This window comes from Bombyx mori, chromosome 4 (genome assembly GCF_030269925.1).
Source record: "Bombyx mori chromosome 4, ASM3026992v2".
In the NCBI taxonomy this organism is placed as follows: domain Eukaryota; kingdom Metazoa; phylum Arthropoda; class Insecta; order Lepidoptera; family Bombycidae; genus Bombyx; species Bombyx mori.
The window spans coordinates 12,080,759-12,102,308 of record NC_085110.1 but is presented as its reverse complement, the minus strand read 5'-3'; the positions used below and the strand labels follow the sequence as shown (position 1 = coordinate 12,102,308).

Here is a 21,550-nt window from a genome sequence, read left to right as displayed (position 1 = left end):
TTTATGATAAGCTTTTCATGCAAATAAATAAGTTCATAACATAGAGATTCAAGCAACATGTTTGGCAACCAGAGTACCTAATCTAATCTAGCTAAAGTACTTATAGTTATTAGTAACACTACATGATGTACTAAAAATAGACATTTATTTTGTTAAGTACAATAAAAAAATATTTTTAAATAATTTAAACATAATATGAAGGTACATTTACATGCTGCTGTTTCAAAAAGAGTAATAATGGTTACATTTCCAGTAATAATAATTACTTTGGTACTCAAACTTATTTCATCATAGATCTTTGGCGAGTAGTTTGTAGAGATCAATTCCTAAATTGGATGATCTAGACTATTCCTGTAGCTTATTTTTACCAAGTAAAAATGTAAACAAAAATATTACTTAGTTCAAATACAATAATACAATTTTGTAAATCTTCAAAACCCTGAAAATTTTTCAAATGTACAACTAAATTTTCTTCTAAGCAATTGAACTAGTTTAAACAATCACACAATAAATACAGTCAATAAATACAATAGTAGTGTATCACTAATTTGGAATGTATGTAGCTTATGAATTAAAAATGTAAAAATCTTATGACTATCATATAAAAGCTAAGTACTACCATTTCAATCACAATTAGCTTGCATAGTTATAAAAAGCTGCATCAAAAAGTTTTACTCTATTCTGAAGGTGTTAAATCTTTTTCAGGCTCTCCTTCACTCAAAATCTGTTGCAGGAGATCATAAATTGGTTCAAATGCTTTCCTACAGGCAGCATTACTGGGTAAAAGATAATCATGCATGTCATGATGACTTATGGTGCCATCACTTTGAACAAAGCCTTTATCAATAAGAACCATTTCAACTTTATTTATATTGGAGACTTTTTCATGCAAGAGTCTGTTAATTTTAGAATTTTTGTCTCTTAGTCCATTTGGATATTGACCCCGTGGCAAAAGACTCTGAAATTTAAATTAGATTATTAGAAATTAAATTATTTTTCAAAAATTAATAAAGGTAGTCCCTTTAAATAACTCACAGGTAATACAATATAGGCCGAAGGATGTTTCTCCCTGATTGTTTTGATAATTTCTATAATACCCTCACATATTTCTTCAGCAGTATTTTCTACATTATTTGTTCCAACATGAACAACTATAACCTGTTATTTTAAATAAAATTAGAATGCTACAAATTAAAAACACACTTATGATACTGCAACGAGTGAAGATATTCGAAATTCTAATTGAATAACCATTTTTTAAATATTAGTCTAAAAACAACTTACTTTAGGATCAACATGGTCCAACTCTCCATTTTTTATGCGCCAAAGAACATTCTGAGTTTGATCTTTGTGAATACTAAAATTGAGGCAATGTAAGGGTGCAAACCACTGATTCCATACCTCAGTGTGTTCTAATGCTTGCAGAATAGAATCACCTATGAAAATTACATCAGCATCTTTGCCTTTAGCATCAGACAGAAATCTGTTATGCTGAAATATTTCATTTCTTGATTAAATCCATTTGGAATATAGTTGACATACCAGAAATGAATATAAGAATGAATAATTGTGTTTAAATAATGCCTTTTGCTTGCTTTAAAATATTGCTAGAAATCATTCAATAGATTATTTGATACTTACAATGCTATTCCACCTTCCATCGCCTTCCATATCTTGTTGCGGTGTGGGAATTGAGCAAGGATTCATTGGAAATTGATTTTAATGTCAGAATTAACTAATAAAAAGATATTTTGTTTTGCAATTAAGTACCTACTATGTACTCCTAGAGTTGTCAAAAAGTTTGCCGTTTTGATGAAATTTTGACAGGTACCTATAACCATAGACTAGTTAGAAACATGATGCAAATATGCACTATAAGGTACTGTACCTATTTTTAACTTGTGTTAATGATTTAAAATACAAAAAACATGAAAACTTCTAAGTGAGTCGACTATTATCAAAGCCGGCAATGTGACTTTTGGACAATTATTGGTAAATCAGAAAAACGAATTATTGACTTTATATTCCATTGGCAGTCACAAAACTCTTCTGAACGACATCTTAGATAAATAACAGGTTAACTATTAACCTTTATTTAATGCAGGTTTTGAACCGTATTCTTTGAAGGAGACGATTATATTCAAATCAATCTGATCAACAAGAATCAACAAGAATATTCCAAATTAAGATATTGAAGGAACATTCATGCAAAACGGAAAATTAGTGACAAATTTCAAAATTTAATATCAAAAGGCATCGTCTACCACTAAGCCAGGTGGACCAATAGCCGAATCTCACGCCGAGGAGGCGTGCGGAATATATCCTGGTGGCGATGAGCACTTTCGCCCGAGCGTCTGATTCCTATCTGAAACAGAATTTGGCAGAGGTAAGTTTGTTACTGCAATCAACACTGCAACCAGACTAGCAGCAACAGGCGTTTCAACGGCATTGCGTTCAGCCTCTCTGTTAACGATTTATCGACTTGACCAGTTGATTCTGGAGATGTTCCGGAATACGGAGAGTAGACGAGAACTAGCCTGCCTGATCAAAACTCGATACACCGCCGATATACAACCAGCCTCTTCAACTAATGTTGTTCAACTAGTGTAACGCGCCGCGCATCCTCAACCCCACCAATCGTCCCATGACTTTGAAAGTCACTAGAGGAATTATTAGATCAGCCTATATAATATCAAGTTGTAGTTCCCTATTAAGTGTATAATCTATGGTAGTTCCTATAACGATCCGCGAAGAGAAGCACGTGAAGGCAAAAAATAATAAACAGATAAAATATTTTGAGTTCTGTGCCTAAAACTAATGTTGTAGCAGTGTAAAATAAAATACTTAATTTCCAGCAGTGGGTATCGCAGATAACGATTTAAGGATTCACCGACGAATAAGGAGCAACGTGTTCTAAATATTATCCCAGCGTACTGCAATCGTTGACTGGCATTTGCTGGTTTTTTTTTTTTATTTTTTTTTATTGCCCTTGTAGGCAGACGAGCATGCGGCCCACCTGATGGTGAGTGGTTACCGTTGCCCATGGACTTCAGCAATGCCAGGGGCAGAGCCAAGCAGCTGCCTACCGCATCAGGTAGTATCAGGGCGTCTTGCAAACCCGCACAAGTTGGTCACTATCCTCTCTATTTCTGCTGTGAAGCAACCATGTGGTCTGGCTAGAACGGTGGGACTTCCATTATACAATATAATTGTGATATCTGTGAGCTCCAGTAATCACTCTACATTAGTGGGTTTGTTCACAGATTTGTGATATGAGCAATAAATTTTTAAGAAAAATATTTTTTTTTTTTTTTTTTTTTTTATTGCTTAGATGAGTGGACGAGCTCACAGCCCACCTGGTGTTAAGTGGTTACTGGAGCCCATAGACATTTACAACGTAAATGCGCCACCCACCTTGAGATATAAGTTCTAAGGTCTCAATTATAGTTACAACGGCTGCCCCACCCTTCAAACCGAAACGCATTACTGCTTCACGGCAGAAATAGGCAGGGTGGTGGTACCTACCCGTGCGGACTCACAAGAGGTCCTACCACCAGTAATTACGCAAATTATAATTTTGCGGGTTTCATTTTTATTACACGATGTTATTCCTTCACCGTGGAAATCAATCGTGAACATTTGTTGAGTACGTATTTCATTAGAAAAATTGGTACCCGCCTGCGGGATTCGAACACCGGTGCATCGCTCAACACGAATGCACCGGACGTCTTATCCGTTAGGCCACGACGACGAAATTCCGACAACGAAAAATTCTAATACGGCAAAACTTCGACCAACACCTCAAGAAGCTTTCGCTATCCGTGTGCTTAGTGCGAGCTTTGTAACGTTCTCGATAGCTTAAAAGTTCAAATTTGTATGCAGTTGGAAGAGCGCCCCTAGCGGCATACGTAGGCAAACGTTCCAACTCCATATAGTTTTTTTTTCGGGCCGGAAACCGAAACTCCTACGAGGTCCCCGCGTCTAGGTGGTGCGCGGGGTATGTGGGACTTGACGGTCTGCAGGTCTTGAGAGCAGACCGCAGGCCCAAAGAATTGTAGGGCCCTACTGCATTAAACGACTCCCATACACTCTTATACCCGACGTCCGATCTCCGTCCGGGGTCAGAACCCGGTCAGAGTAGGGGGTTTCCCGCGGTCAGGGCCACCTCAGCGCAGAAAAGACGGGCAGATTCACACAAGTCCCTTCCCCGGGCCACGACCAAAATGTCGTCCGCGTAACAAACTACACTCAGACCCGGAAGAGCGCCCCGCAGGACCCAGTCGTAGACGATATTCCACAAGAGAGGGCCAACCCCTGTGGAAAACCGCGCTTGACTGGAAAGCGGAGCACCGTCCCACCGTGCCCGGTGCACACGACCAACCTGTCCTCGAGGTAGGACCCGATCAGCCAACAAAGATACGCAGGGATGCCATGATACTCCAGCGCCCCTGCGATTACCGACCAGGAAAGGGTGTTGAATGCGTTGGCGATGTCGAGGGACACCGCCAGTGCAACCCTGCCCCGGCCGACAGCCACATCAGAAAAGGCGCGCGCGCGCATCACCGCGTCGATGGTCGACCCTCCCTGAATCCGAACTGCTCGGCTAACATATTGGGACCCACCCCCGGCAGGTACTGGACGATGCGGGCGGTCACCAATCGCTCTAGCAGTTTTCCCGCCTCGTTCAGCAACACGATGGGACGGTACCCCGCAGGTGAATTCGCAGGCCGTTCCTCCTTCCACAGCAGAACCAGTCTGCCCGTCTTCCACTGCTTCGGAAACCGTCCCGACTTGAAGCAGGCTTCAAAGAGCCGCACGAGCCGGTCCCCAAGGGCACCGAAGGCAAAATCAAACCCGCAAAATTATAATTTGCGTAATTACTGGTGGTAGGACCTCTTGTGAGTCCGCACGGGTAGGTACCACCGCCCCGCATATTTCTGCCGTGAAGCAGTAATGCGTTTCGGTTTGAAGGGTGGGGTAGCCGTTGTGACAATATTGAGACCTTAGAACTATATCTCAAGGTGTGTAGCGTATTTACGTTTTAGATGTCTATGGGCTCCAGTAATCACTTAACACCAGGTGGGCTGTGAGCTCGTCCACACATCTAAGCAATAAAAAATAAAAAAATCCCAGACCCGGCCGTGAGCACCGTCAGGGCTGGGGACCGCGTCCTTCCTCCGCATCCTTAACACGGCTGGGCCTCAGGAACCTCCTCCTCCGAGATGCTCAGAGTGACCACCTCAGCAGGGGCATCACTGCTCACGTCATCGCGTGGCGGCGCACCCGTGGAACTCCATTTAGATTTGACTTAACTTTTACGCTATCGAGAATATTAAAAACTCGCACTAAACACACTGCTTGGTTATAGGCCTGATGAAAAAAGTGCATATCCTAAAGACCGGTGACTTTACTTTTATTTATTAATACTTCACTTCATTTCATTCCACTCCATTCTTCAGATGTGTATTTGCAGATTTGTATTTTTATAATAATTTACGATTATAACCAACTCTACAATGTACATCTATGCATCACACAGGTATACAGCTATGCGTAGTTGCGTACTTTTTAAATAAAAAATGTATTCAGTGCCCTTAAATATCTCGTTTCCAGGCCATACTATCCCAATAAAAGTGGATCATCATGCCTACGAATTTGCTGTGATTTATGCAACGTTGGTTAAGTACCCCGTCTCTAATTCTCCGCACCTCGGAGGGGATCGGACGTCGGGTGTAAGAGTGCAGGGGAGTCGTTTAGTGGGTGGGTCCTAAAATCCTTGGACCCGCGGTCTGCTCACAACACCATGCAGATCGTTGAGTCTCACATACCCCGCGCGCCCCTTTTGCGCGGGGACCTCGTAGGAGGTTCGGCCCTCTAGCCGAAAAAAAAAAAAAAAAAAAAAGTTACCCCGTCTCTAACACTGTGAACTTATCTGATAATTCTGATTTACTTTTAGCGGAAACGTGAGAAGTGCAGTTGTGTGATTTGTTTTATTTTGCCTGTTTAGTGTTTCTTTAGGTTTAAATGTGTAATAACGGTGGTTTATTAACTATTTCATATCTGTGAAAGTGCACAAATGTAGGAAAATGAAACAAAGTCACTGGACGTAACTTCTCGGGATCATCCGAAAAGCCCACTGAAAAAAATTCAGTAAATGACCACCATTTTACTGAGATTATATTTCATCCCATATCATCTCTTATTATTTCATTTCATTTCATTCCAGTTGATTAATGGCTATGGAGGGTAGAGATACCCTCCTTGTTAATGGCTCAAATAATCATCTTCATTTCATTTCACTCCATATTATCATTTTCCATAAAAATAAGAATATAAATTAAAATAAGACATGACTTAAAGGTCGTAGTTACCAGGTCGTAAAATCCCTTTAAAAAAAAGAATTCTGATATTTATTGTCACTTGTCAGCAAAGTCAGCATGTATTTCAGTCATTTCAGTTCTTCGAGAATTTAAACACTTGTTTCTATTAAAATTTATTATAAATAATATACTTAATATTGTAGTAATAATAAAATAATTTATTATAAATAATATACTTAATATTGTAGTAATATTAAAATGAACAATTAGCACGGTGTTTATGTATTCTTTTTTATTATTGACTGAGTAGGTAGTTTCTACGGACATGTGTGTATGAAATAAATTAAATTATAGCCAATACCCATAACGTTTCAATACAAAATAAAATTAATATTCACGTCAAGTAGAAAACAATAAAATGGAAACGGAGAAAGAAGCAGAAGATGTAAATAGTATGGAAATTAGACAACGTAAGGAGAAAAAAGAGTTGCAAGCCCAAATTCAAGCATTGAAAAAAGTAGCTAAAAATGACAAAACAAAAAAGAAAGATCTTGCTGCTGAAATATCAAGGCTTGAAAGTGAATTAGAAATTAGACACAATAAGGAGATTATGGAAGCAAAACTTTCTTCTGAACACAACTTAGAACCAATGGTAGATGAAACAAGAGTTATCAAAACAAAAGTATCTAAAGCGCAACGGCGCCGAGATAAAAAATCAGAACAAGAGAAAATCCGCGAAGAAGAAATAAAACTTCAAGACAAGGAAAATGTTCATGGAGCTAGGAACATTGAAATACAAACTATTACCAAAAGGCTTGAAGAAAAAAATTTGAAAATTTTTACTGTTCCATCAGATGGAGATTGTTTATACAAAGCTGTAAGTCATCAGTTGCAACTTGTGAAACAAGAGACTGTAAGCGTGGATGAATTGAGAGAAAAAGTTTCAAATTACATAAGGGATAACAAAGATGATTTCAAACCTTTCATGTGTAACCCAGAAACACTAGAAACATTAACAGATGAGGAATTTGAAGATTATTGTCATAAAATAATGAATACCAAAGATTGGGGTGGTCAATTAGAACTTAGAGCCTTGTCAAATATTTTAAAGTGTCCGATAAATGTGATACAAGCTGTCGGACCTGATTGTATAGAGCAAGGCACAGAATTTGAAGGCCCACCATTGATAATCACATATCACAGGCACATGTATAGCTTAGGTGAACATTATAATTCAACCAATCTGATTTCAGTTAGTGAGAATACCTCATAAAATACAAATAACTTTAAATATAAAAAACAGATGTGCATAATTCAAGAAAAGAGAAAATAATAATTCATTTTTTATAAAGTTAGGTAAAAAGGACATTGGAAATGGTAACAAATACAGTTTAGTATATAATAAAAACATTACATAATATTGCCTTTTCTGTTCCTAGCATAGTAAATGGAATATGAGTTTACTGCCCCTATACAATAACATTGAGCCACCAATTGCCTTAGAACATATCGACGCTTGAAAGGCAAAAGTGACTAAGCGACAATAACTGCTTTGTACATAAATGATAGGCAATAACCATATTTAATGTGCAAAAAAATATATTTCTAGGTCTATTAAAATCATTTCAATCCTACAGCTACTAGCTAGATTCGTTAAAATAATTTTTTTTTCAGGTTCAACTTTATATTAGTCTACTGTAAAGTTCACGCATTGTTGCTTAGTCACGTTTGCCTTTCAAGCGTCGATAAGATTGCTTTTAAAATCTTATTAGAAAAATCAATATCCTAAAAATCAAATGAAAATTAATGATTTGTTGGGAGGATTGACAAGTTTTGTGAAACAAGATACAGATTAGTGACAGATTATAATCATTTGGAAATTCGCTTAATTAATAAAGACACTAAATGTCAATTTTATTACTTTGGCCTAATATTCTTGATCAGGATAATAATGATTATTTTAATGTTTATGTAATGATTTTAATTATGTTTATAATATTTTTTGCCAATTTTAGTATAGTTTTGATGCTCTTCTTTCTGGTCGTTCCCTCAATGCTGAGAATCTTGACTGTATGTCAATCTTCTCCACTCGGTCCGGTTCTGCGCCATATGTACCGCTCCCCATATCTGGCCTCGAGTCACCTCCTTGAGTTGGTCAACCCATCTAGCTGGCGCTCTTCCTCTAGCGCGCTTCCCCTCCATTTGTCCGAGAATTGTGAGTTTCTCCAGGCTGTGCAATGGGGATCGCATGATGTGCCCAAAGAAACTCCGGATCCTTTCCTGGCACATAGTCAGCAGGCGCTTGGTGACCTTCAGCTCTTCGAGGATGGAGACATTAGTTCTCATAGCTGTCCAAGGAATGCGTAGCAGCTTTCTCCAGCAATACATTTCAAACGCCTCAATCTTTTTGCGTTCCTTTTTCCTGAGACACCAAGTCTCCACCCCGTACAGGAAGATAGAGAAGACCAACGTACGAACCAGACGCATCTTAGTTACTCGGTGAATATTACGGTCTTTCCAGATTTTATCGAGGCTAGTCATGGCACTTTTAGCCATCCCGATACGGCGTCCGATTTCTTTCTCGCAGTTACCACTGTTAGAGATCAGCGACCCCGAGTATATAAATTCCTCCACTTTCTCATAATCCTTGAGTGCATTTGATGGACTTAAAACTTGAGCTCTGTCCACCGTCATCACTTTGGTCTTAGAGCGGTTTATGTGCAGGCCAAATTCAAGGCTCACTCTCTATTCGCTCCAAGATCGCAGCCATCTCGGACTCGCTGGCTGCAAGGATTGTGATGCTCTTATAGTGATGTAAATCAATAATGAAACTGGTTTCTTGTTGTATTGTGTTTGAATGAGCTCATGGCCCACCAGTATTAAGTTTTTACTGGAACACATATAGAAATGCGTTAATATTGCCAAACTTCTTGAAATCTTTGTTCCTTCATATAGAAGTTGAATTATTCCAGATAGTCTGTGTTACAATTACGGTACAATCGTATTTATAGTAATAATAATTTGCGCAGGAGTTGCCGCCCCTTTCAACATGTCCTCCGCCTGAAGAGCAATAGATCAAAGCGTGGCCATCTTGTGTCTTTACCACTTCCTTCGTCAAATAAGATGCGCCGGCGACATGTTGCAGAGGGCGAGATTTAACAGCCTTTGCACACGGCACTCGGATCACCTGATGTGACGTAAAATCGTATGATTTCTGTGCTGTGTTGAGATGTGCGAGTTGACTTGCCCACTCGCCACAAAGTCATTGGTGAACACGAGTTAAGTATTATTAAAATTGGTACCCGTGTTCTGGATTTGAAGTTTGTGTTTATAAAATAATTAAATCTAATATATTTAATCAGCATTGCTATTAATAAGCAGGGGATGAAGTATACGACCTCTGCTCCCTCTAGGTACTGCTACTATATTTTCTTTCGGGCCAGAGCTCGACCATCTACAGTAATAAAAAATCATCGAATTCAAATGCGTTTTTTTTTACATAAGACACGAAAACCAGCTTACTAAAGTCTTCAGTAGTTACCGGAAACACGAAACACGAGGGCCTAAGTCTTCACCCTTCAAAGTGTAACGCAGGTTGCTTCACAGCAGAAGTAAGCATTGTGGTAATACCTAACATGCAGGTATTGCACTATACCACCAGTACAAGTTTAAGTTTCAATAGAAAGTTTAAAACCATAGACAATTTGAATAAAAAATACAAATGAAGTGAAAGTCTGTTTAGTAATGTTTATTATTGACGGTGTTAGTTATTACAAAACATTTTTTTAAATAGCAAATTAGTTAGCTCCGTTCGGAACTGATGTTTGTACACCCACATTCTCTTCTTCTGTATTGTTTTTGTTTGGGTCATCAGGCTTCATTGCAGGGAACAACAACACCTCCTAAAAACCAGAATATTTCCTCATTGTCTCAAAAAAACATTTAAAAAACTTATTGAATTGTAATTGAATACTGATTTTTAAAACTGACCTTGATATTATTTGAATCGGTAAGGAACATAGTCAAACGGTCTACACCGAGGCCCCACCCGCCGGTCGGCGGCAGGCCATATTCTAGAGCTGTACAAAACGCTTCATCGGTTGGGGGAGTTTCATCGTCACCAGCAGCACGATTCTTGGCTTGCTCTTCGAATCTTTCGCGTTGTGTCGCCGGGTCATTTAATTCGGTGTAGGCATTACAGATTTCTTTCTTAGCAACATAAACTTCAAACCTAAAACATGTATTGTCATTTATAGTAAAGACAAAACAATACATACGTTTTTTGTCTCAATGTTAAAGTTATGTTTTTTTCCTACCTATGATTTCCTTGAGAGGCTATATCAACGTTACCCTAGCGTGTAGGTGAGCTCTCGGGGCTCAAACCAAGAGATGTTGCTAACACTGGCCCTTACAAGAGCAGTGCTTCGCAGAATCTACCACCGGATCGGAAACGCGACCCACTGAGAAGATCCGGCGAGAAACTCAGTGGGCTGTGTCTATGGGTTAGTTTACTCGTCAAACCCGTCGCATGCGACGAAGGGCTCGACGAGAACCGTGACCGGTGCTTGAGGTACCTAAAAGCACCGTTAGTGGATCGGGAGGATCCGAAATGACGCTTTTAGGGCGCCGTCGACTGTTTACCATAAAACTGCTAAAGCACCACATCGGTAGTAAATCTAAAACACTGACCTGTTTTTTCAAATGAGCCAATAAAAGTTTAAAACTACGAAAATATTTTTAATACATACTTAGTTTGAAGTGATAACCAGTGTACCAATGACGCGACTGGCAAATATTTATTATTTTAAACATTACCTCTCTGTAAGTCCTGGAACATCTCGATGGTACTTAGAGAGGGGACTCATAATCTGAGGATGATCCAATATAAATGTCGGATTTATACACTCCTCCTCCAGAAATACAGAAACCAATTTATCCAAGAGCCTCGCGGTGGTCCTCGGTGGCGAGCACTCAATCTTTTAATAAATAAAAACAATTTCATTGTTAGTTGTAAATATGTTCAATCCTCGTTAAATTGTTTTAAATGAAATTCCCATCATCAGAACTGGTTATAATATTAAATGGTATATTAGGTATATACGAATTATTACGGTTGTGGCCTAAAAGATAAGACGCCTGGTATACTAGTATCAAGCAATGGGACTGTTCCGGTGTTTCAAATCCCACAAACAGCTACCATTTGACTAAGGATGTAATTTGTGAAGTTCTGTCAAGTATGTCCATACATACTTCGATGGTGAAAAAATAGCATCGTAATCGTAATAAAAATGTAAACAGCTAAAATTAAAAAAATTGTAATTATAAAACAATGAGACAGACCTCAATACTAAAATTAGGGTGGCGTTTTTTAGGTTGTGATTGTATGTTAGATTACCAGTTTTGAACTTTAAATGATCAAGTTTCATAGCATATTTTAATCATCAGTCTCTTGAAATAAGGTTATTATATGATGCTCGAAGGTCAAATTATGATTAGGTCAGCTAATTGAAAGATCTGACATAATGAAACATACTGCTAATTTGCAAAACTACTATGGTGGTTAAAAACCTTTAAGCATCAGAATTGGATGCACCTCAGGCTACTTCTTACCAATTAACCTGAGGTCTATATCCATTTCGACTCTTAAAATGACGATGATAGGTCTCTTAATGCTCTAACAAGTATGTAACTCAACTTCAAATCTGTTTCTAAAATAAATCAGTAAAAAAATTATTATTAGTTACCTGATGAGTGTTGCATAGGTTGTTAAGGAAATCATTAGCTTCAGGTGTATCAAGTTTATCGGGTGCTGGGAGTTTCACGTTAAGAACACGTTCCAATGTTGCCATCATCGGTACTCTAGCAAAGGGTGGTGTGAAATCGATTTCTATTTCCTTACCCTCTGGTCCTTCTGGATGATATTTGACCTAAAATCATTAGCAAGAATTTGAAAAAGCTTTATCATAGTTTTTCTTAATATATTTTACTGTAGTTTTACTCAATCATCGTAAACAAAACTAATTACCTTGTAGGATCCATGAATGCTCTGTACCATACCAGACAAGATTGATTCAGTAATGGTCATCAGGTCATTATAATCCGCATATGCCATGTAAAATTCACAAGTCGTGAACTCAGGGTTATGTGTTAAGTCGATACCTTCATTTCGGAACTGTCTTCCAATTTCATATACCCTATCGAGTCCACCCACAACAAGCATTTTGTGATAAAGCTCAGGAGCTATTCGCATGTACAAGTCCATGTTTAATTCATTATGATGAGTAATGAATGGTTTGGCAGTGGCGCCACCGGGAACCATATTCATAAGTGGGGTTTCCACTTCTAGGAAGCCCATATTGTCCAAGAATCGCCGAACATACGCTATGATTTTAGCTCTTGTATAAAAGATTTGTCGAACCTGAAAATTATTATTGGATGATACACACAAAACATTAATTAAACCTTTTTGGCACACGACATCGTCCCAATGGCAACTTATGATTTTTATGATAGGTAAATAAATAATTGATATACATACTTCTTTGTACATGTTTAAATATATATATATATATATATATATATATTACCTAACTATTTACAATGCATTTGAGATTTAATAATGGTGGGGATATTTTTTGACACTAAAGCACATCCTAGTTACTATAAAAAAAAAGAAAATCAGTTTAACAAATCAAGAATAAAATTATATTAATCATTTTTGTATTTGCCTGTTTATATGGAATGTACATAGATAAATTAGATCTAATGTAGGTCAAGCTGAGATCTCAATAAATTTAAACAACAATAAATTCATTATTGGACCTTGTATTTAATGCGAAAATAACTTATTTAACAGGATGTAACAATTAGAAGTATATCCCATTGACTTTATTTAACTATAGGGTATAGCCTAATCATTGTTTTTCAATGCTTAAATTAAAAATGGTCAGCAGAGCATTTTTTTATTACTTAGATGGTTGAACAAGTTTATGGTCCACCTGGGGTTAAATATTTACCGGAGCCCGTAGATATATAAAACGTAAATGTCGCCCCCCACCTTGAGACAGAGTTCTAAGGTCTCAGTTTTAACAGTATGAACGGGATGGCAGTTCCTACCCATACAAGTTCACAATATGCCCCACCACCCGAAATATTATGGAGATTCATCATGGAGATTGACTGTGACAAGGTTACAGCCAAGCCACACTTAGAAAATATATTACCCTGGTAGCTGTTAAAGGAAATTGACTTCTCCTTTGTGACAAAAAAAACGTGTTAAGTAATAAATGCCTCTGACAAATAGAGAAACTACTATTCTATAAAAGGGTAAAAAAATAAACAGATTTGATGAGCAATATGTAACTAGGCTATGTTTAAAGATTGGGTGTTAAAAAAAATTGTGGTAATACAAACTAAGGACAATCGTCAATGTTTTTTTTGCTCACCTTATCATTCAAAATAAGGTCCAGATACCTTTTTCTAAAGCGGGTTTCTTTGTCTTTGAGACCGAAATGTAAATGCGGCAACATATGAAGGCATGGTGCAAGCAATTTTATATTTTTCGGGATAATAGAAAGTTCTCCTTTCTTAGTTTTACCTGGATGGCCCACACAACCAATGATATCACCTCTGCGTAATTTATCAGTATCTTTAAAAAACTTATCTTCTGTTTCATATAGTTTTGCATTAGCCATTACCTGAAAAATTTTTCAATTAAGACTAAATATAGACATAAATACACTTGGTCAGCAAATAATTACACAGGTGTTGGTAATGACAAACTATAACATTCGAGATACATTTTGGAACAAATGCTTTAACTTGTTTCTTCATAAAATAGTACCTTTTCAGAAGTTTTCATTAACATAAAAGTAACACAGACACCACAAATTTGAGGTACATTTTGATAAAGAAAGTAATATTTTATGTTTTATTTTTTTAATGAAAAAACGTCTCTACTGAACTCTCATTAGTCTATTACAGGCTGTAATTTACCGCAACCACATACACTAGATGATGACCGAGCTTTGCTGGGTTTTTTTTTTTGATAAAGCCATCTTGTTGTTTCTTTAAAGTGGTTAGTTGCCCTGAATTAAGAAAAATAGTATTATTATTCGCCAATAGCTGTCGGGAAGAGTCGATTATTGAAAACACAAATAAAACAACATTTTCTGAAAATAAATCGTAACTAGATCGATTTATCACCCCCCAAATCCCCTGTATACTAAATTTTATAAAAATCATTGGACCCGTTTCCGAAATTCAGATTATATAATATATTAATGTACAAGAATTGCTCATTTAAAGGTATAAGATAAAGGTCCTAGTCTTCAATGGCCAAAGGCAGCAATCTCAGAATACTTAAAATTATATTCAATACTCATCTTTAAAATTATTAATGGATTAATAAACAATACTAATGTTTTGTTTTATGAAGCAAGGATTATTGGTGGGCTGGAGGCCTTTCCAGTTTCACCAGGACAGGTGGGCGAACAAGGGCTAAGCCAAGAGGGGTAATATCAATTGTTCTAAAGACACAATTGATTTTTGGAATAACAAAAAATCACCAGTTATTTTATCATTTTAATGAAACTGGGTCCAAATAATGTACCTATTGTAAATATTATTGCTTGTAATAAAATTACCTGGATTTTAGCCCCTTCAGCTCTTAAATCATAGAATATTAGTTTCGCTCCTGATTCTCTAATGGAGTGAACTCTACCAGCCACTGACAAAGTGACGTTTTCCAAAACATCTCCGTTGTTCAAGTTCTGATACTTTTCTATGAATTCCTCCAAGGAAATGCTAACATTGAATTTATGAGGATATGGATGATCTTCTTTGAGTCCATTTTTTAGGGCAGCTACAGCTCCAGATCGTAATTTATAATATTCATTAGGACTAATTTCTTCTTCTTGTTTAGATGGTTTCTTTTCAGCGGCAACGACCGGCTGTTGTGAAGCTTTTTCGGCCTTCTCCCTTAACTTTTCTTCAGCTTTCAACCTTCGTTTCAGTTCGCTAAAATATTTTGGAATGAGAAAACATGACAGCCAAAACGAAAAAAATAACTAAAAAGTAACCAACCCTTTGCTAACGGCGGTGGATAGGTTAGTGCATCGGCCGATGACTTTATTTCTGGCAGAGGCAATCAGTAAAAGTTTTAAACTAAACATGACTTTGCTTTTGAATACTCACTTTTTCGAAATTTTTTCAGTGGAACTTTCTGCCATGGCTATCGGACTTAATTCACTTAACCTTAATATCGATATAAAAATACAACTTGAGTGCCTGACCCTGACTTACACGTTCACTCAACGTCAAAACCACAGACAACTGTTGAAATCCGGACAATATTATTTACTTTTGGTAGTACGAAAGAATGGCCACGAAACGTGAGATAGGTATTTATGTAGTGGCTATTTATATTATCTACTTCATAGTGCTGCCAGATGGGAAATCTTTTAATACTGTATTGCAATCCTACACACAACTGCAAATCGCAAAAAAAAAAACAATAAAAGTTCATTTAAAATTTTATATTTTTAATTATATTTTTGTATTCAAGAGTAAAAATAAACGACTTCACTAATTTAAACATTTATTTATTTGTACACCATCCATTTCACTATGAATTGCTCACTGTTTTTATAACATTACAATCAAAGTATTATTATCTTAACAATTGCCTGGTAAAATGTCAAATAAGCCCACGCAGGTAGATACTACTACCTATTTCTGCCTTGAAGCAATAAGTGTTTCGGTTTGAAGGGTTGGGTAGTCGTTGTACTTATAAACTAAAACTTAGAACTTAGGTCTCAAGATCGGTAGCTGCATTTAAGTTGTTCTTCTTCTTCTTCTCCATCGCTCCCTCATTGCTGAGGATCGTGACTCCGATTTAGCTTGTCGACTGTCAGCCTCCATCGTTTCCGGTCAGTTGCCTGGTGTAGTGCAGCGCTAAGTGGTCCGCTGGTTTGCTCGGAGATCTGGTCGGACCAACGTTTGGGGCTCCGACCTCTAGGACGTTTTCCTTCTACTTTCCCTGTGACCATCATACGTTCCAAGTTGTCTACACCTCTGCGGGCAACGTGGCCAAAGTAGCGCATTATGCGTTGCAGACAGGTGGCAGACAGGCGTTGAGCGTTCTCCATTTTAAGCTGATGTAGGACCGAGATGTTCGTGCGGTGGGCTGTCCATGGAATCCTAATAATAAGTTGTTAATGCTGTGAATATTGGTAATCCCCTGTGCCCCAGATATGTCTTTAAAGATCCTCCTGTTCTACTCTCGGTGCTGTTGGACGCTATTGGTACTAATGCTAGCAACATCCAAAGCATAGGTAGCTGTATATGTGGCACTCGTCGAAGAGTTTGAGGTGAAAAGTAACCCATAACAGGAGTCAGCTGATTTTCTTACAAGATCTACTCAAAGAACGCGATTTTGGTGGTAGATGCACTCGTGAGGTGGTAGAGGAGTAAATCAGTGTTTCTTGCTTTCTATTTTACGCAATAATAGACAAATTTTCGCAATACCAGGATTCCGAGATTAGTTGCATTGTAAATACCATCAGTGAAGTTCTTTCTTTTTGAGACGCAGATTAAATGTAATTTCGATGTTGAGGTGCCAATGTTAAATGTATCGATTTTTTAAGTATGGTAATAGTTGTATTGACATCACAGCTGTTCCATTCGTGTGAATTGTCGTGATATTGAAAATTACAATAATTTATCCAAAAGTAAGTTTTACGTGTGTTTTAAGTCTATTTCCTTTCAAAAATGCAATTTGTAGCATATTATAAACATTTTCTTAATTCTTTAAACCAGCCAGGTTGGCAGTCGCTTTTAATTTGTCAAATTTCGCTTCCCTAACATTCTCGTGGAAATCGAAGTAAGTACGGTTTTATTTTTTGTTATGATCGCGGAAAAATGTATGCGTCTGTAATTTTTTGTTTTAGGTACAATCTTATGTAGACATAATTACTTATATCACCTGCCCAAGTCGCCTTAATACTATGCCTCTCTTTGGTAAGTCTCAGAAAAGCCCTGCGGAGCTTGTTAGATCGTTAAAAGATGCCGTGACGGCTTTAGAGAGGGGTGATAAGAAAGCTGAAAAAGCTCAAGAAGACGTGAGCAAGAATTTGGTAAGTAATATTAATATTTTGCCAATTTTTGTAGTAAACCATGAGTATTGATATAATGATATTTCATATCCATACAGGTACTGATTAAAAATATGCTTTATGGTACATCTGATGCAGAACCACAAACAGATATCATTGTTGCACAATTAGCACAGGAAATGTATAACACTAACTTGTTACTGCTTTTGATACAGGTAAATTTAAAAATAACTTTGAAGGATTTAATTTAAAAAAATGCTAATCATACCACTATTAAATATATTAATTCAATCACACACATCATACATTTTATATCGTGCATCTTACCAGGCTGGTATTCCAATGCTATGTTTTTATTGCTCTAAATGGTAATTGGTCCAGCTTGTATTAAGTATTTACTGGAGCCTATAGACATCACAAGGTGCTAACCCACTTGAGATATGAGGTCAAGGTTTGAATTGTATTGTACATTTTCTCACTATTTAAATTGGAAAGCTCGTTAGCTCTATGTTAAAAAAAATAATTTTACTGGTGGTAGGGCCTCTTGTGAGTCCGCGCGGGTAGGTACCACCGCCCTGCCTATTTCTGCCGTGAAGCAGTAATGAGTTTCGGCTTGAAGGGCGGGGCAGCCGTTGTAACTATACTCAAGACCTTAGAACTTATATCTCAAGGTGGGTGGCGCATTTACGTCGTTGATGTATATGGGCTCCAGTAACCACTTAACATCAGGTGGGCTGTGAGCTCGTCCACCCATCTAAGCAATAAAAAAATATATGCAGGAATAATGGTACCAACCTATGGGGATTCACATTAGATGCTACTAGTGAACATCAGTTGGTTTTCCTGATTTTTAATCTTTTTGTCACCTTTTATGACACCAGTAGAAGAGATGATTTGGTGCTTTTTAGGCTGTGTTGGATTATTTATCTAGAAAGTTTGAACCTTAGCATTTAGACTAATGAAGAACATTGTATCAAAAAAATTTATTTTGAAGAATTTAGATAATTTCTAATTATATTTCTAAAATTAAATAGTCAGATGCTTTAATTTTAAAAGGTAGATAGATAATTCTACATAACCGTAATGTTCATTCTTGATACTTCAAAAGTAGGTATACTAGCAGTAAATTTTAAATCATATTTTCAAAAAAGTGCAAAATTTTATCCACAGAATTTAAACCGAATAGATTTTGAAGGAAAAAAAGATGTGGCCCAAGTTTTCAACAATGTCCTTAGACGTCAAATTGGAACACGATCTCCAACAGTAGAGTACATTTGTACCAAGCCTGAAATATTATTTACACTGATGTCAGGGTAAGTTTGATGAAAGTAATAAATAAATTAATTAATGTATAATAGGGATTTAATTAAATTATTAACTATCAACAATTTAGGTTATCTGAAATCTAAATCTATATGAAAATTTAAATGTATTAGCATATAATATAGCATACGTAAGCCATTCATCAGATTGTTGTGATGTTATTGTTGGCACTTTAGAAAGGATTTTTGTCATGTCATCAACATAAAACAGGTAGTGCATGAGTCACTGCAATTTCACTAGTTTTATATAGATCCCTGCATTTACTACTAAAAAGCTATTTTAATTCGCCATGTTAGTATTATCATAATAATATAATGTATTTAATGGAAACTTAGTAATAAGCATTATAAACTAGATATGAATTTGCAAGTCATAAAATTTTGATGAGTAGAAAATTTAATAATACCTTAATAATGATTCTTTCTGATGTCGTTTAAAAATATAGACATTATACAATATGAAACTTCTAGTGAAACTATAAATTAATGTCTATTAGGAATATGTACAAATAATAAATAATTAATAATATAATGTGCTTTGGGTGGTGAATTTTTATTCTAAATGAATCATATACATTTACATATTATTCAAGTTGAAATGTCAATGTAGGAATTTTTATAAATAACAATAAAATATGGTAAACATGTTTTATTGTGTTACAAAAAATTTTTCTAGCTTAACTGGTGTTAGTTAATATTTCTTGTTTTCAGGTATGAACATCAAGAGATAGCTTCCAACTGTGGCACGATGCTGCGAGAATGTGCTAGATATGAGGCTTTGGCTAAAATAATGTTGTATTCAGATGATTTTTATAATTTCTTCCGTTATGTAGAAGTTTCCACTTTTGATATTGCCTCAGATGCCTTTTCTACTTTTAAGGTTTTCTTTTTGTTTTGATTTAATACAGTGATTGTTTAAACTAGATTTTTAATATTCACACTATTAGCTAACAATTGGTATTTTTTTTTTTTGTCAAATAGTTAATTGTACTAAACTAGATGATTTATTTAAACCTTGTCTGAATTTTTGCAGGAATTGCTAACAAGACATAAAATTTTGTGCGCCGAATTCTTAGAAGCCAACTATGATAAAGTATTCAGTCATTATCAACGACTTTTGAATTCTGAAAACTATGTAACTCGAAGGCAAAGCTTAAAGCTGCTTGGTGAATTATTGCTCGATCGTCACAACTTCTCGATTATGACACGTTACATCACTAATCCAGACAATTTAAAACTCATGATGAACATGTTGAAAGAGAAATCACGTAATATACAGTTTGAGGCCTTTCATGTGTTCAAGGTATGCACATACATTGTTTTATGATAAAAAGTACGGAAGGCAACAAATTCATATTTTTATTCGTTTCAGGTATTTGTAGCAAATCCCAACAAACCAAAACCAATTTTGGATATTTTGTTGAGAAATCAAGACAAGTTGGTAGACTTCCTCACCAAGTTCCACACGGACCGTTCAGAAGACGAACAATTTAATGATGAAAAGGCTTATCTTATAAAGCAAATCAAAGAGCTTAAACCGTCAGAACATTAACATTTATTGCATTTCATAAAATTGCCACTTCCTCCTCGAAAAGAAGTTAGATTATAGATGCTATTATATTTAAATGCTTCTAAGTCACCAAAGGGTGTTCTGCGGCGCAAAACACAGAGGTTCCATAAAATTTTAAATCTTATTTTTACATTTGGTCTGTGATGAGTCAAGGAAAGTATGTATGTGCTACGAGCAAAGTAACATTTTAAAAAGCAATTTAGCAATTAGTCTTACTTATGGTTTGACTTATATTTTTTGTAAGTTGTCAAAACCATTTTTAGCTTACTGACATGTAGTGACATTATCCTCAGTCACATACATTAAATTCATTCACATGTATGTGCCTATAAATTCAGATATACATATTACTATTAAACTTGATTTTTTAAAGTTAGAAAAAGAAAACAGGTACCGAAGATCTAAGGAGTTTTGTATATAATTGACTTTTAATTCGAATGTTTTTAAAGATTTTATTCCATTATCAAAAGTATATTGTTGAAGATAAAGTTATGTATGTATAAAATGTTTGGTTTCAGACAATGGTATTAAAAATTGTTTTTTATGCAATTGGAAAAATTCTATCCATTAGTGCTTATTAGTGATTGCAAAATTACACCTTTTTTTTTTCATTGAACATCAATTATTAGTGATGTACAATTTTTCATAAATGCTAGATCAATTATTTGTATAATGATTTCTATTTTGTGAGCATTACTTTAGAACGGAATAAATAAATATTTATATCATTTTAAAAGTTATTTTATTAAAATATTATTTATGTCGCATTATAAATGCTAAAAATATAACTGTTTGCGACATGTGTGGTTCGATTAATAATTACTGGTAAATCTTACGCAAGTTGTTTAAAAATAATGTTATCATTTCTTTATCTTTGTTGTGGTATTTAACCGTGATCATATCATAGAATTAGGCAATTTATAACACATTTGATGTTTTCATTCTGAACGCGGGTAGGTACAATAATAGTCGAACCTAGATATGTGTTGAATATTGGACTGCGTATGGTAATAAAATTGCAACAATGCCAAATTTGTACAATACATAAATAAAGAATAGAGTAAAATTCTCATGCCTACCTGGCCTCAAAGCATTATTCCCTGGACTATGAGGAAGGAACCAGAGACTAATTCATACATATTACTTTTAAAATAATTTTAGGATATAAATTTTCTAGATAAGTTTACATTAGGTAGCGACTTGCTGCGCTCTTAGCATTGCTGA

The 21,550-nt window shown here is 36.0% G+C and overlaps 4 protein-coding genes across 6 annotated transcripts; 2 read left to right on the top strand and 2 right to left on the bottom strand.

Annotated features, from left to right (window-relative positions):
* Window positions 1–532: 532 nt before the first annotated feature.
* Window positions 533–1,789, bottom strand: LOC733103 (platelet-activating factor acetylhydrolase alpha subunit-like protein; the record flags this gene model as incomplete). The annotated part of the gene is given in 4 exon segments (NM_001047050.1): window positions 533–958; window positions 1,036–1,158; window positions 1,285–1,491; window positions 1,642–1,789. Coding segments are annotated over 4 exon segments (678 nt in total). The 3' UTR covers window positions 533–676.
* A 4,949-nt stretch (window positions 1,790–6,738) lies between these two features.
* Window positions 6,739–7,738, top strand: LOC101740742 (deubiquitinase OTUD6B). Its single transcript, XM_004930922.4, has one exon. It carries the CDS (start codon window positions 6,739–6,741, stop codon window positions 7,591–7,593), a length of 855 nt encoding a protein of 284 aa, XP_004930979.1. The 3' UTR covers window positions 7,594–7,738.
* A 2,304-nt stretch (window positions 7,739–10,042) lies between these two features.
* Window positions 10,043–15,751, bottom strand: LOC101740883 (lysine--tRNA ligase). Of its 2 annotated transcripts, none has more exons than XM_004930924.2 (8): window positions 15,516–15,751; window positions 14,966–15,338; window positions 13,766–14,017; window positions 12,346–12,738; window positions 12,065–12,247; window positions 11,136–11,296; window positions 10,311–10,551; window positions 10,043–10,222 (listed from the first exon to the last, which is right to left on the bottom strand). In XM_004930924.2, the coding sequence occupies exons 1-8, from the start codon at window positions 15,548–15,550 to the stop codon at window positions 10,118–10,120; spliced, it is 1,743 nt and encodes a 580-aa protein (XP_004930981.1). In that variant the 5' UTR covers window positions 15,551–15,751; the 3' UTR covers window positions 10,043–10,117. The 2 variants fall into 2 exon arrangements, with proteins under 2 accessions (XP_004930981.1, XP_004930980.1); XM_004930923.5 differs by having other exon boundaries at window positions 15,405–15,729.
* Window positions 15,752–16,673: 922 nt separating this feature from the next.
* Window positions 16,674–21,062, top strand: LOC101742902 (protein Mo25). Of its 2 annotated transcripts, XM_038021787.2 has the most exons (8): window positions 16,985–17,050; window positions 17,139–17,202; window positions 17,270–17,455; window positions 17,533–17,649; window positions 18,605–18,747; window positions 19,468–19,636; window positions 19,790–20,059; window positions 20,129–21,062. In XM_038021787.2, exons 3-8 carry the CDS (start codon window positions 17,327–17,329, stop codon window positions 20,306–20,308), a joined length of 1,008 nt encoding a protein of 335 aa, XP_037877715.1. In that variant the 5' UTR covers window positions 16,985–17,050; window positions 17,139–17,202; window positions 17,270–17,326; the 3' UTR covers window positions 20,309–21,062. The 2 variants fall into 2 exon arrangements, with proteins under 2 accessions (XP_037877714.1, XP_037877715.1); XM_038021786.2 differs by lacking the exon at window positions 17,139–17,202 and having other exon boundaries at window positions 16,674–17,050.
* Window positions 21,063–21,550: the final 488 nt, after the last annotated feature.

What these genes read in the sequence shown, in the direction of transcription:
- LOC101740742 (XM_004930922.4), top strand. Translation starts at nt 6,739, where the DNA reads ATGGAAACGGAGAAAGAAGCAGAAGATGTAAATAGTATGGAAATTAGA.
- LOC101740883 (XM_004930923.5), bottom strand. Translation starts at nt 15,493, where the DNA reads ATGTTTAGTTTAAAACTTTTACTGATTGCCTCTGCCAGAAATAAAGTC. An exon ending in GTTCCAGGACTTACAGAGAG is followed by an intron (nt 10,552 to 11,135) that starts GTAATGTTTAAA and finishes TACATGTTTTAG; the next exon opens with GTTTGAAGTTTATGTTGCTA. An exon ending in CCGATTCAAATAATATCAAG is followed by an intron (nt 10,223 to 10,310) that starts GTCAGTTTTAAA and finishes TCTGGTTTTTAG; the next exon opens with GAGGTGTTGTTGTTCCCTGC.
- LOC101742902 (XM_038021786.2), top strand. Translation starts at nt 17,327, where the DNA reads ATGCCTCTCTTTGGTAAGTCTCAGAAAAGCCCTGCGGAGCTTGTTAGA. An exon ending in TTATTTACACTGATGTCAGG is followed by an intron (nt 18,748 to 19,467) that starts GTAAGTTTGATG and finishes TCTTGTTTTCAG; the next exon opens with GTATGAACATCAAGAGATAG. An exon ending in AGGCCTTTCATGTGTTCAAG is followed by an intron (nt 20,060 to 20,128) that starts GTATGCACATAC and finishes TATTCGTTTCAG; the next exon opens with GTATTTGTAGCAAATCCCAA.